Source organism: Dipodomys spectabilis, unplaced genomic scaffold, assembly GCF_019054845.1.
Source record: "Dipodomys spectabilis isolate Male_0828 unplaced genomic scaffold, ASM1905484v1 ptg000146l, whole genome shotgun sequence".
NCBI classification, from domain to species: Eukaryota; Metazoa; Chordata; class Mammalia; order Rodentia; family Heteromyidae; genus Dipodomys; species Dipodomys spectabilis.
The window spans coordinates 2,439,151-2,452,504 of record NW_024870823.1 but is presented as its reverse complement, the minus strand read 5'-3'; the positions used below and the strand labels follow the sequence as shown (position 1 = coordinate 2,452,504).

The following is a 13,354-nucleotide window of genomic DNA, read 5'->3' as shown; positions in this document are numbered from 1 at the left end:
ATGTAATTGTAACCCCTCTGTACATTATTTTCACAATAAAAAAATAAAAATTAAAAAAAAATAAGGGAAATGATTTTTAAAATGTGAACCAAGAGTTAACCAAAAAATTTTCAAGTTTCTTTCATATATGAAAAGTTGTCCAAACTACTCACACTAGTAATACAAATTAAAAACTCTCTTGAGCACATGCATTCGTGCATACACACAGACACACAGACACACACATCTAATACATGTTCCTTAATAGTTTGAATTAATCATAAAAGACATTTGTTAGACAATTGAGATAGTATGAATATCAAGTAGGTATTAGATGTTAGGGGTTTTAAAAATTAATTTGTTGGTATAATTATGGTACTAGGTTTAGGTGTGAAATGTTCTTGTCTTTCAGATATGTACTAAAGTAATTAGAGGTAAAAACGTGATGCTCTTAGTTTTAAAATGCTTCAACCTCCCAAACAAAAAAGGAAATTCATTAGTAATTATTAAATTTGGGTGACTTTTCATTTTCCTTTGCCTCTGCTGTATTTTGTATGTTTGAAAAACTTTACATTAAACGTCAAAATTATGAAGCAGGGTGTGGTGAGGCATGCTTATAATCCCAGCTACTTGGAAGGTGGTGGTAGGAGGACTGAAGTCCAAAGCCAGCCTGGACAAAAGTGAGACATACTATCTTAAAAACAAACCAAAAGCAAAGTCTTGGGGGTGGCTCAAGTGGTAGAGTCCTTGCCTAGCAAGCTTGAAGCCTTGAGTTCAATCATAATATTACAAAAAAAAAAAAACCCAAGAAAGTAAAATGGAAGTATACTCAAGTACTATGTTTCATTTATCAGATGGGAAAGATCAAAAGAAGCCTGATAAAATATGGTATTGGCAAGGATGTAGAGAACAAAGCCTATATGTTTCTGGAGAGGGTGTAACTGGGGCAACCTCTTTGAAAGGCAAGTTGGCAAGACCAATCAGAATTACAAATACACAAACTTTTGGACCCAGTAATTCCACTTCTAGGAATTTATCCTACAGATATTTGCTTATTTGCAAGACAATCTACACATAATTTTATTCTATCTATTAAAAAATAGTTAAGTAAAATAGTTTGTAAAGAACTTCAGTATATACTATATAGAAGACTGGCTAAATTAAAATTATATGTCCATACAATGAAGTGCTACACAATTGACAAAAAGAATGAGGGGGCTTTTAGGTATTAATGTAAAGCAATTTGAAAGATATTTGGAGAGAAAAGCATAGCACAATGCAGTTATTAAAACAAACCTGGGAAAACCCAATACACATTATTTATTTGGGTAGATAAGCATAAAATATTCATGGAAAGATACAAAAGAAATAGTTGACAGAAGTTGGGGGGGAGAGCTGAGCAATCAGAAGACTGAAGTAGGAACAAAACTTTTTGCCCCAAAGAGCTTTTGAGTTTTATCTAATATGTATATGTGCATGTGTAGTAAAAAGCTAAGGAAAAATGGCCAGGCCCTGAGTTCAAGCCCCAATTACCAGCACCAGAAAAAACCCGAAAAACAAACACAAAAACTCCAACAACTAATAAAGAATAGAAACTGGGCACAGGTGGCTTATGCCTGTAATCCTAACTACGCAGAAGCCAGAGACCTGAAGATCGAAGTTGGAAGCCAGCTTAAACAGGAAAGTCTGTGAGACGCTGATCTCCAACAAACTTCCAAAAAGTTGAAAGTAGAGCTGTGACTCAAGTGGTAGAGCACTAGCCTTGAGCAAAAAAGCTCAGAGACAGCACCCAAGCTCTGAGTTCAAGACCCAGAACTGGTGCATGCGCACACACACAATTGAGAATAATAACAAAAGTAGCAGATAATCATTTTATATATTAGTGTACTAATGAAGATATGAAGAACATGATAGGATATGATATGTTTAAGGGAAAAGAATCAGGTTACCAATTTACATGTATAAAAGATAAAATTGGGTTGTAAAGTGTAGGTGATATTTCTTTTTTTGCTTGCTTATTTATATGTTCTAAATTTCTGCTGTGAACATATATTAGTTTTAATAATAAGAAACAACAGATTTGAAAAGAATAGGGCTTATAGTTCATAAACCCCGAGGAATCAATAAAAAGTCAAAAAGATAGCCCTCTTGAGAAAGTTTATATTTAACTAGCTTATAACCTGAAGTTTTGGGTAAAACTGGTTGATGAGAAAGACAAGGGGTAGGGAAGGACTGGAAGCACAGTTCATTGGTATCACAATTAGCCTAGCAAGCCTGAGGCCCTAAGTTCAAACACCAATACTGTCCTTAAAAAAAAAATAAAAAAGGTCTGTGTGCTAGAACCAACAACCAGTGCTCATTAAAACTCAGGTTTCCCATCTTACCTGACTCTGTTAAGGGAATAAACACATTTCACAGGCCACAGTAGGGTCATGGACAATCTGTGTAAAGCATATGGGACACGAAGCAGCTGTGTAAAGGCCAGCTGTTGTTAGTATGTGTTTCCCACAGCCAGTGGTGGCTAGCAGAGAAGGTACGCTCACCGGAGAGAGGAAGCTGTGTAGATCCAGACAATTCCAGATGCAGCCTAGTCAAGTTTTCTGAAGAAATCTACGGATTTGCTAGAAATGATGCATTCCTTGCCTCCAAGCCAGGTCTCAAAGCTTCTTGGCGTTGCACAGATAAGCATTCATTAGCACTGTCCCACAGGTGGCTTTTGGGGACTCTGAGAGCTGGAAGAACCACAAGTATCATCCAGTTCAAGCCCCTGGTGTTCAGGTGAGGAAACAGAGGCCCTGAGGTGCAGATAGGTGGCTCAGCCAGCCAAGATCGCTGACTATAACAGCAGGAAGGCAGAAGAATGACACCACTTCCTCGCAAACCCCCATTCCTCTTTTGGATGAGGTATAAGCTATGGTTAATGTTATAGACTCGTACAGCTTCCAGGACACCACCACAGCATTTCTTATGGCTTGCCATCATGCAACCATGTGTGTATACAAATATGCAGATGATTATTTGATCTGCTCTCTCACTGGACTGTAAGGTGAGAGTCCCTGGCTGATCCAGTTTCCAGTGTCCGAGGCCAGAGAGTTTGGAGGCAAACTGTTCCCAGGCACCTAGCTGCCAGACACCTCCCTTTTATTCTCAGTGATATGGCAAAAAAAAAAGGGAGGGGAATGAACAAAATAGAACAGATGCTCAGAAAACAACACCCTTGGCACCTCGTCAGTAGAGCAGCATGCAAGAGAACCTGAGGAGCTGGGGAGCGGGAGCAGGAACTAGTGCTCCTAGGAGGCCTGCTGTGAGCACTTGCCCTTGAGAATGAAGCAAAGGACCCACAGGAATGGCCCAAAGATGGAGGAGGCTATTAACATGGTTGCTCAGACGACACTGCACGGGGAGGAGGCAATCTTATTATTAACCCCGATGTATTAATATTTGATAAAGTATCTTCACAATGATAGATAGCAATTACCCCTAGAAGGAAGCAGCCGCTTCTGCAAAGAGGCTCAAAGAGGAAGAAGAGCTTTCACTGAGAGAGGAGAGGGGACAACAGGAAACGGTATGGTGGCCTGCATAGAGAAGCCCTGCCCTGGACCACATGGCACAGGAGTTGTGCGGGCCTCTCTTGCCGTTTCCCTGCACAGGTAAGGGGGTCAGGTTGCGTGGCCTGTGGCGCGGGGTTGGGACAATCTGTTGACCTTCGAGAGAAAATTGCTGATCCAATTTTATTTTTCCTTTGCCAATGTGTTAATATGATGGCTAATGATGGATCACACATATTTCCTTGAATAGTATCTTTTCCTAACATATAATCTCTAAATAAAATTCAACTTTATGTGTGAAATCTGAGAAGGAAAAAAAATTCAAGCTTCTCATCAATGACACCATCTCTGTGTTCCCAGGTAGCTGGAGAGGTTCTCGGACGATGAAGAGCAAGCACCTGCCTTGGAATCTACCAATTTAGCAAGCTGCCAAGAAGCAACAGGACCCCCCCCCCCCCCCCGGCCCCGGAGCAAATGGTAAAACCCTGCTCCTGGAGAAAATCGTTTACCCTCTGGACACAAAGCCCTTCCTAGGTCACTGGGCACAGCAGCATCCTGGGACAGGACCTTTGCTCCCCATGCCTCCCTCTCTACGGAGTCCCTGGACAGCCAAGAAAGGAGGACAGGGAGCAGCAGGGTCTGAGGACCACCATTCTGAGGCTCTGGTGGAATGTCTGCTGGTCAACTGACTGTAACCTTGGGGCCTGGTCCAGTGGGTCAGGAAGGTGGTCAGGGTTCTAAGTGGCAGCACCTACGTACCTCAGAGTACAGGGCTGCTGCCTGCAGTGCCCCTGCTGTAATGCCACATTCTCTGCCCTCATCTCACTCCCAGAAAGAAGGCTGCAAAGAAAGAATGCGGAAAGGAAGCTTGCCTCCAGTTTGAAACATCATTGGATCCCAACTTAAAGGCAAAATGGAACAGGCTGCACAATGTCAAGCACTTGTTTTTATTTGTTTTTGTTTTTAAAGGAGGGGCTCTGTTTAGTTTCTCTCTTAGCAACTGCTAGAACAGACAACAAAGAGGAGAAAGACTGAGACAGAACATGTCAGCCCTGTCTTCTTCACAGGCCCCCCTCAGGAGGCTCTGGACTGTTCTCCGCACTGCAATCTTTGAGATGCTTCTGTACACTGAGGAGTCATAAATCACCCAGTGGGCAGCCTATGGGATGCTGGGATGCCAAGCTGTGTGTGTGTGTGAGTGTGTGTGCGTGTGCGTATGTGTGCACAAGGCAGGGGGAGCAGGAAGGAGGAAGACAGAGAGGGGAGGAGACTAATACACAGGGTTTCTCTTTGGAGAGAAGCTTTCTGCTGCATTCCTCACTTCTTCCTCTCCCAGCGAAGTCACATCTGTCCTGATTGTCTCTCATTCCAGTCACTGGGGTATGGGCCGTAAGAAGGTGCGGGGTGGGTACACAGGCAGGCTGGGGCCTCTTGGGATAGGGTCAGTATAGAAGGCAGCATCCTGGATTGTGATTCCCTGTAGCTAGTAACGCTGCATTTCTCATCCAGATGGCCACATCTTTACTAGTGGCTCATGTTACAAAGAGGAAGGAAAGGAAATGGAGTTCGACAGTGAGGTGGCTTAAGGAGACCCTGGGGATTTCCTACTAAAACATGAGGGCTAGGAGATTTTGGAGGGACAGGAATGAGGGCCATTCTGCTATTCCTTTTTTTTTTTTTTTTTTCTCTAATTTCTTAAAGCAGGTTCCAAAAGAAAGCAGAGACAGTTATCATCAAAGCCTCTGTTCAGGAGGAACCTTCAGCTACCTGCTTCTTACCCTGGGAAGTGCTACCAGACAGAGACTTAGGGAGACTTAGACCTTAGGGAGATAAAACCTGCTCAAGGATCCAGGAAAATATTCCTGCTGGGCCCCCAACCTCTCTTTAGCATTGTCAAGGTCAAATCCATCTTTATCTGTAAGTTCCTTTCCCTAGCAAGTCTGTCACCTTAGTCAGGTGGATTGTGCTCTTCAAATGGAAAGCCATTCATTCTAGAGAAAGGTCAGGGTTTTATATATGAGAGCAGGGCTACCATATGGCTTGTTTATTTAGGCCCAAGGAGGAAAAGCTGGGAATTGTAGGAAAGGCAAAGTAAGAGTAATTCCTTTAGGGCCGAGAAAATGTTATCTTATGAAGTAGAAAAGATAGAGTCTAGCTAAGCTGATAGTCTTTGAACTACAGGTCATTGGGTAGAGAAGGATCTAGAGTGGCTGCCGGGCTAGGAGGCATGGTATGGTGATGAAGTCTGTCACCTTCTTGGTTTCTTAGGATAGTAGATTCACAGCTAATATCCTGGACTGGATGGCCTTAATGCCAAGAACGCAGCTGCAAAGTATGGTACATCATTCTCATGGGGATAAGGCCTCAGGGAAAGGAGAAGGAGACAAGAGCTCTAAGCAAAAGCCTTAGCCTAATTTCCCTGGTACCTGACTTTTTCTTCTAAACGAGGCCTTTCTAGACAAGCCAAACAAAAAGTTAGCAAAACTCCATCTCAATCAACAAGCCAGGCCAACAAGCTGGGCATAGTGGTTTGTACCTGTAATCTGAGCAACAAGGGAGACAGAGGTAAAGGGATTGCAGTCCAGGTCGGTCTGAACTCAAGACCTGAAAGAAATTTCCAGCCCAGTCTCCTCAACCTTGTACATATTCCTACAAAACAGACTGTCGTCAACAAATAAGAAGCAAATAAAGAGGTAGCAGGGTGCCAGTGGCTCACGCCTGTAATCCTAGCTACCTAGGAGACTGAGATCCGAGGATCAAAGTGTGAAGCTAGCAGGATGGTTTGTGAGACTCATAGCTCCTTTCACCACTGAAAGGCCTGAAGAGAGGCGCTGTGGCTTAAGTGGTAGAGTGCTGGCCTTGAGCAAAAATGGTCAGGGACATTGCCTAGGCCTGGAGTTCAAGACTAGGAATCTCTCTCTCTCTCTCTCTCTCTCTCTCTCTCTCTCTCTCTCACACACACACACACAGAAAAGAGAAAAATAAAAACAAAAAAAGAAAGAGAAAAAGAAGCAGAGGGATGAATGCTTTCTGGGCCTCTTGTGCGTGGAGAGAAGTAAAAGAGCATGCTGACTCAAATGCTGACATGACAGGATCAAAGGTAGCTTCCTCTTCCTAGGGCCCCACTGAACAGGCTGGCTTCTGCTTATACTGCTAAGGTGGCCTGAGACACAATACTGAAAAAATAATGCCAGGAAGTTAAACCTAGGGAGAGCTGTCTCTTTCTCTGCATTGTCCACCCAGCAGAATGGGTCCATCTGGGTGGACCTTTGCAAAGTTTAGCTTCTAGTGAAAGTTACTCTGAGCAACCTCCCAGGAGGAAAAAGACTGCCCACTGCTTCTGTTGTTGATAAAAGCATTGAAAGGACCCAAAACTTCCATGTTTACTTGTAAACCAAACACTCAAGTATTTAAGTGTGGGTTCTCTCTCCTTGTAGGTAACATGTTCAACACATCCTTGGTGAGGAACAGGTGCAAGCAGGCAGAGCCTGGATTAGGAAAGGCTCTGTTTGGGGCTGGGAATGTGGCTTAGTGGTAGAGTGCTTGCCTAGCATGCACAAAGCCTTGGGTTTGATTCCTCAGCACCACATAAACAGAAAAAACTGGAAGTGGTACTGTGGCTCAAGTGGTACAATGCTAGTCTTGAGCAAAAAGAGCTCAGGGACAGTGCTCAGGCCCTGAGTTCAGCCTCAGGACTGGCAACAAACAAACAGAAACCCCCACAAAGACTCTGGTCCATTGATCCATTAGAACTGACCATGAAGCTTCTGACATGATGCCTTCCTGTGCTCACCTCTTTAATCCCTCACCACCAGTTCCCAGGAAGCTTATCTGACCTGGCCACCATACCCAGAGGTCACTTGGAGAAGTTCTCGCCCTTCTGCCTGGCTCAATCACACACCCCTTCCATCCCCAGCTCAACAATTAATTCCCCCACGAACTATTCTGATTCTTTGTGTATCTCCTTTGCTTTTCATTGCTAATTTATGTGTCTGCCCCACAGTTCTTCTCTAATTCTCCTCATGCTAATTAATTGTGGGCAGAGTTCATTTTTTCCCCTAATAGATTATAAACTCCTTAGAGACAGATGTTATACTAAATTCATCTCTGTGACGCCCCACTCCCCACTCCTTTCATGTCTGGTTGGAGAGTAGGGGTTGGGGGGTGGCTTTAAACCTGGCAGGAATACAATAAATATTTGTTTAAGTGGAGTTTACCTTAGTGTCCTAAAAAAATAAAGCATCTGGGAAATAAATCAAAGAATATACACACAGGACAGGCTCCCTCCTTGTTTCATCCTTGGGCAAATATTATGCAACATGGTACCATCACTTCCCCTGTGCCGCCAGGGCCACCTGGCCCAACCTACTCTAGCACTGAGATATATGGAGGATAAAACATGGCTGACAAAGTAAGGGTTTCACTTTAGTTTGATTAAAGAGGTTAAAATTACAAAGGAAAAAGCAAGGGGCCCCTGCTAATATATTTCAAGGAACACAACGGGAGAATTTCATGAAATCTGGGAAGGAGAGGAGGAAATGAAGGAAGGAGAAAGGGAATTTCTATAGAACACAAAGGGTGATGTCTGAGGCCAGAGCAGATGTCCTGTCATGACAATGGGGATGAGATGCCGCGTTCCTTTATGAAGTGGGGAGCCCAAATACTCCCGAGGTAATAAGTCACTGAAGTCCCAGAAACGCCCAGGCCCCTGTTCATGCCTTAAGGTCAACCAGGGAGCACAGTATCTGGGAATGGAGTGAAAGACAGAACAGAGGAAGAGAGTCACCATCAACTTCATACAGGGCCTTAAGAGATACCAGGAGACTCATTCCAGAAAGAACTTATGGAGAGATTTTGCTTTATTTACAAGGTAGCAGATGGGAGCAATCAGTGATGGTGTTCGAGTCCAATCGGAGATGCTGATGTACAATAATATGAAGGAACCTCTCCCTCACCCCTCATGTAGTTCAAACTTTCTTGGTTGGCCAAGGACTTAGCATCAGAATATAATTCCCCTGAATCAAGTTCCAGGGAGATAATAGTCACAGGATCAGTGTGTGGGGGGTGGGGGTGGGAGGCCGAGGTGGGAATCTGGAAATCAGATCTCAGTCAGCAGGGGGAGGAAAAGCCATTTCTGCTAGAGACATAAGATACTCTCTTCCTTTTTTCTTTCCCTCTCCATGTGTGTGTGCACGTGCGCATGCACACGCGTGCGCACACACACACACACACACACACACACACACACACCAAGAAATCTATTATGAATCTGCTTAGCACAAATCTAATTCTAGTTTAAGGATGAGAGGTTCCATCCAGAAAATCCTTCCTGAGACAATGTGAGGAGGCTTCTATTTGTTCTCAATTTCTTCTTTTCTATTGGTACCATAGAAAAGACGATAGTAATTCTTGTCTCTAAGCCCAGGCAGGAAATCAAAGTGCATAAAAGGCCTCTGGCACCTGTGCCTGTCTGCCTGGCCCTTTAGATACTCCTTTGCCCAGACTTTCTTATACTTCTGACGTTGGCCACAGGTTCCTTTGAACAGAGGCAGAAGGTAGAATCCACCTGGTACCAACTCTAACACCTCCTGCCTCACAGGGTCTCTTTGAAGGAAGTAGAGGATACCTCAAGGCAAGGCTGCTAGAGCCGGGCTCCTGGGGATGGAGGTGGTGGAAAGCCTTTATAAGCTGTGCAGACATGTCTCCATTGCTGCTGGGGCTCACCCAACACACACACACACACACACACACACACACACTTCACCACAGTTATGAGGGGCATAGACCTGGGGATTGTGAGCCCACTCTTCTAACCCCCAACAGCCCCAAGCAGTACCTGCCAAGGCCTTGATCCGGGACCTCTCAAAGAGCCTGGCTGAGCTGTTGTCATTATCCAGCTCGTCGTCCGGGGCATCCCAGCGAGCATTGATCCGGCTGTACGGTGGCTGGTTGCCCACGTTTTCAAACTCTGTGGCCGATGTCATGTCAGCAGGCTCTTCTCAGCAGCTACGCCCGCCTCAGTCTTCATGGAAGAGCCCCTAGGGGACAGCAAGACAGTCAGAGGGTTAGCCGTCTACCCCTCGCACTTTTCTCGGGGAAAACTTACTCGGAGCGTCCAGCAGGAGCAGATCTTAATGGAAGTAGCCCATAGTGTCGTCTGCGGGGACATGCTTCCTACCCAGGGTCTCTGGGCTGTGTGTTATAAAATATTGCAGCAGCAGCCACAGTAACGGCAGCCGTGGCGCCGATGGAGATGGAGAGCTGCATGCCGCAAGGGTCAGGATGGCCAGCAGGTGGAGACATCAGTCGCAGTGAGCCTGCTTTCTCAAAACCCAGTGCTGCCACCCTGGGAGCAGCAGCCGCAAGAAAGGCAGCAATCCTGAGAGCCAGAGGCTGGTGGGGGGACCAGCCAGGAGCCAGGACGAGCAGCCCCCGCCCTGTGGACCGAGGCCAGGAGCCAGCCTGGCGGGGGAGACAGGGACAGGAGAAGGGAGAACCTGGAAGTCGGCTGAGTGTGACTCAAACAGGAATGACCAGGGAGAGAGGACTGTGAGCAGCAAGCTGCCACTAATGCCACTGTTCCTGGGCAGCTGCCCATGCTGGAGGGGAGGGGGACATCTCGTCACTGAGGAGAGACTTCACAGCCAATATTTAGAAAGCCGAGCTTTTATTTGTGCCTTCTGTGAAGTGCAGGCAGGTGCTAGGACAAGGTCTCCTACTGAATCCCAGCCAGACCAAGCAGCCCAGAGAAGGCTACTGTACCATTATGGCTGTCAGTAGGAGGCACTACGGTAGATGCTGAAGGCATCTCACTGACAAAGGAGCCATGTGTCCGGTATCTATGCAATGAGCATGGGTATCTTCCCACTACTCACCTTCCCACTATTCATTCATTCATTCATTCACTCATTCACAATTATCTCAAATGTATACTAAGCCTCAGTGAAGTGACAGGTGCTGTGTGGACAATTGGTAAGTAGTAAGACAAGTTGGAATGGGTTCTTATGGAGCTTATATTCTGGAGAGGCAACAGACCATTAAATGAGCAATTATAGTAAGGATATTCTATGTACCACAACTGGGATAGGATGGAGTACGGCACTAGGTACTGGGGGCTGGGGGGTGGGAAGGGAAGTTCAAGGTGGTTGCTAAATGCTTTCCAAGGAAGCCTGGAGGTCCCCATAAATGGAAAGGGCCAAGAACCCAAACAAAGAGAAAGATAAGTTTTGCATGTTCTCTCTCATATCTGGAATCTACATATTAAAAAAATAAATGAGCGACACAAGTGTAAAATGGAGCCTGTTTGGGGGTGGGTACCAGTGTGAGTAGGGTGGATGAATATGATAAAGTACTTCACACACATGTATGAAAGTAGAATAATTGTTGTAAGAAGGGACAAGAAATAGGAATAGAGAGGATAAATTGATCAATGTACATTATATATGTGTGTGTGTGTGTGTGTGTGTTTGTGTGTGTAAATATCACAGTGAAACCCCTTTGTACAACTAACATATGCTAAGGAAAATAAAGGAATCCAAAGAGAGCATAAAGAGCAATGTGTTCTTTCTGAAGGTGAGGAAGAACCCAGCAGAATTGGGGAACCTGAAGAATAATTGAGGAGTCTAGGAGGGCCCAGGGAGACAAGTGTGACAGAAGGCTGGAGGAGCCTAGTTGCCCCTGCATGCCCTGAGCCTTGAGGAAACGACTAGCTCTCCTTCCTGTTCCGATCACGGAGGCATCTCCCTAGAAACTTATGGGACCCTGTGACCAAGTCTGTGACAGACAACAAGGGGTTCAGAACATTCACATTCAAGACAGCACAAAGGGGCTGAGGGCCGCAGACAAGGTGACAGGTAAATGACATGTCAACAACTAGTGAATCACACATGTCATATTATCTCTCTCACACATACCAGTGCGTACTCACATGCTCACATCTAACATACAGACACACTTCCAGGCAGGCACACACAAACTCAGAAGTACAAGTAAAACTGCAGTGCTGCCACCCTGGTTTTCCGGACTCTGTCACTTCACACTTTTCACACTTTGATGGATGAATCAATTGCACCACATCCCCTAGAAGTAAGGCAGGAGCCAGAATGATCCATCCTAAGTGCACAAGGGAGAAAACCTAAGCGGAACACGGGATAAGGCCTCCCCAAGGTCATCTAGGAAATCACTGCTGTGGCTCACACCAAAGGCCAAAATGTAGCCCACTTTATCAGTCTTGACCAGATGGGCTTTAGGAAAAGAAACATGGTCCATGGGGACAGAAGGTCTTCCCTAGCTTCCAGGTATGGGCAAAGGGTATTTGCCACTTAGGGTTAGGGAAACTACAAAGGACAGAAACTAATCACCACCTTGAACAGCATGTTTTACCATGCTAGGTCTGTGCCCAAGATCACCCTTGTCCTCCTCCAGAAATAGACATGCTCCCTCCAAGGCCGAGATTTCCCACTCCACTTGCAGGGAGAAGATAGCTGGGAAGGAGTTTCCTGTCTCCTCCCCTTCCCCAGCCTCCCTTAAGAGGAGGTCTGAGCCAAAGAGGGAGTTAGGCTGACCACCTTCTGCAAGACCATGAACCTGTCCAGCAGCCCCCGAGAAAGGCTGAGCTGCCAGACACAGGCAGGCGAGGTGAGATCAGCCCCTGAGCACAGGAGGTAACCAGACCTCTCTTCATCCTGGGCTATTTTTAAGAGTGGCCAAGAGAGGCCCAGGCTGCAGGGCTGGGGAGTGAGATTACCTTAGCCGTGGCTCCGTAAATAAGTCTGCCCCAGAAAGATGAGACTGAGCAGGCAGACCAGCAGAACCAGCGTTCAAGGCAAGATTGATGGCCCCGGGTGTAGAAGAGCAACGGTGGCTCGACAACAATTCATCCTGCTTAAAAACTGAGACTGCGGCTTGCGGAAGGCAGTAGCCAGGGAGCCGCTCTATCAGGAATGTGAAAACACATACACATAGATGTGTGTCTAAATACATGAGTGTAGCTTGGTTTTGGAAGGGCAGGTCCCTGGAGACAAGCACCCAGGAACAAAGATTCTGAATCTAGAAACCCAAGTGAGTAGTCTTCCTCCTTGCATTAGGGGTGGTGGGATGGGCCAGCATGCACAGCCAGGAAGGTCTTGGAGAATCAAGTGTGAGAGGCAGCCAGACAGAAAACAAGAAAATGGGAAAGCTGTTTTCCAGATCGTTATTCCAGACAGCAAACTCCTTAGACACACCTGAAACCAAATTCAACCCAGTGTCCTCTCAGTGTCACCCATGCCTATCTCCATTACTGTCACAATAGCTCTGCATAGCCCTGACTACAAAGACACTACTGTGACTAAAAAGAATAGCATAGGTTCAGGGTTCATGGAAGGGGATGTGGGGGTGGGGCACCAAATGAGGAGCCCCAATGGAAATGACTTTCAAGTTGATACCTGAGGGGAACTTGGGAAAAGACGGGGGGGGGGGGGGGAGATCTGGTCACATTTCCAGAGATATAAGCCATCTGTGCCTCTAGAGTGGCCCTCCATGAGTCATGGAGGACTGCAAGTACTGGGCTATAATTAGGCCTCCCACCCCATCAGCAAACCCAGGGAAGAAGAGTCAATTCATGTCTCCAATTCACCCACAAGCCTCCACGAAGTCTTCTTAAGCCACCAGATCCCTTATAAAAATGGAGGTCCATAGGATTCCAAACCAAGGGCAACCACCTGCTTGTCCAGCAGCTGAGCAATCCCATCTCCAGAGCTGCCCTTGCCAATGAGCCACTCCATGACACCCCATGTTATATCCTGAGAAGCCCAGGTCCCTAGAAAGGAGCTCTGCAATACCAAAAT

The 13,354-nt window shown here is 46.0% G+C and overlaps 1 protein-coding gene across 1 annotated transcript in view; it reads right to left on the bottom strand.

Annotated features, from left to right (window-relative positions):
- Window positions 1-13,354, bottom strand: part of Sptb (spectrin beta, erythrocytic) — a 109,839-nt gene that overhangs the window by 46,718 nt on the left and 49,767 nt on the right. The window contains exon 2 of the mRNA XM_042691838.1: window positions 9,364-9,565. Coding sequence (XP_042547772.1) covers window positions 9,364-9,511 — 148 coding nt within the window. The 5' untranslated portion in view covers window positions 9,512-9,565. The remainder of the gene's footprint in view (window positions 1-9,363; window positions 9,566-13,354) is intronic.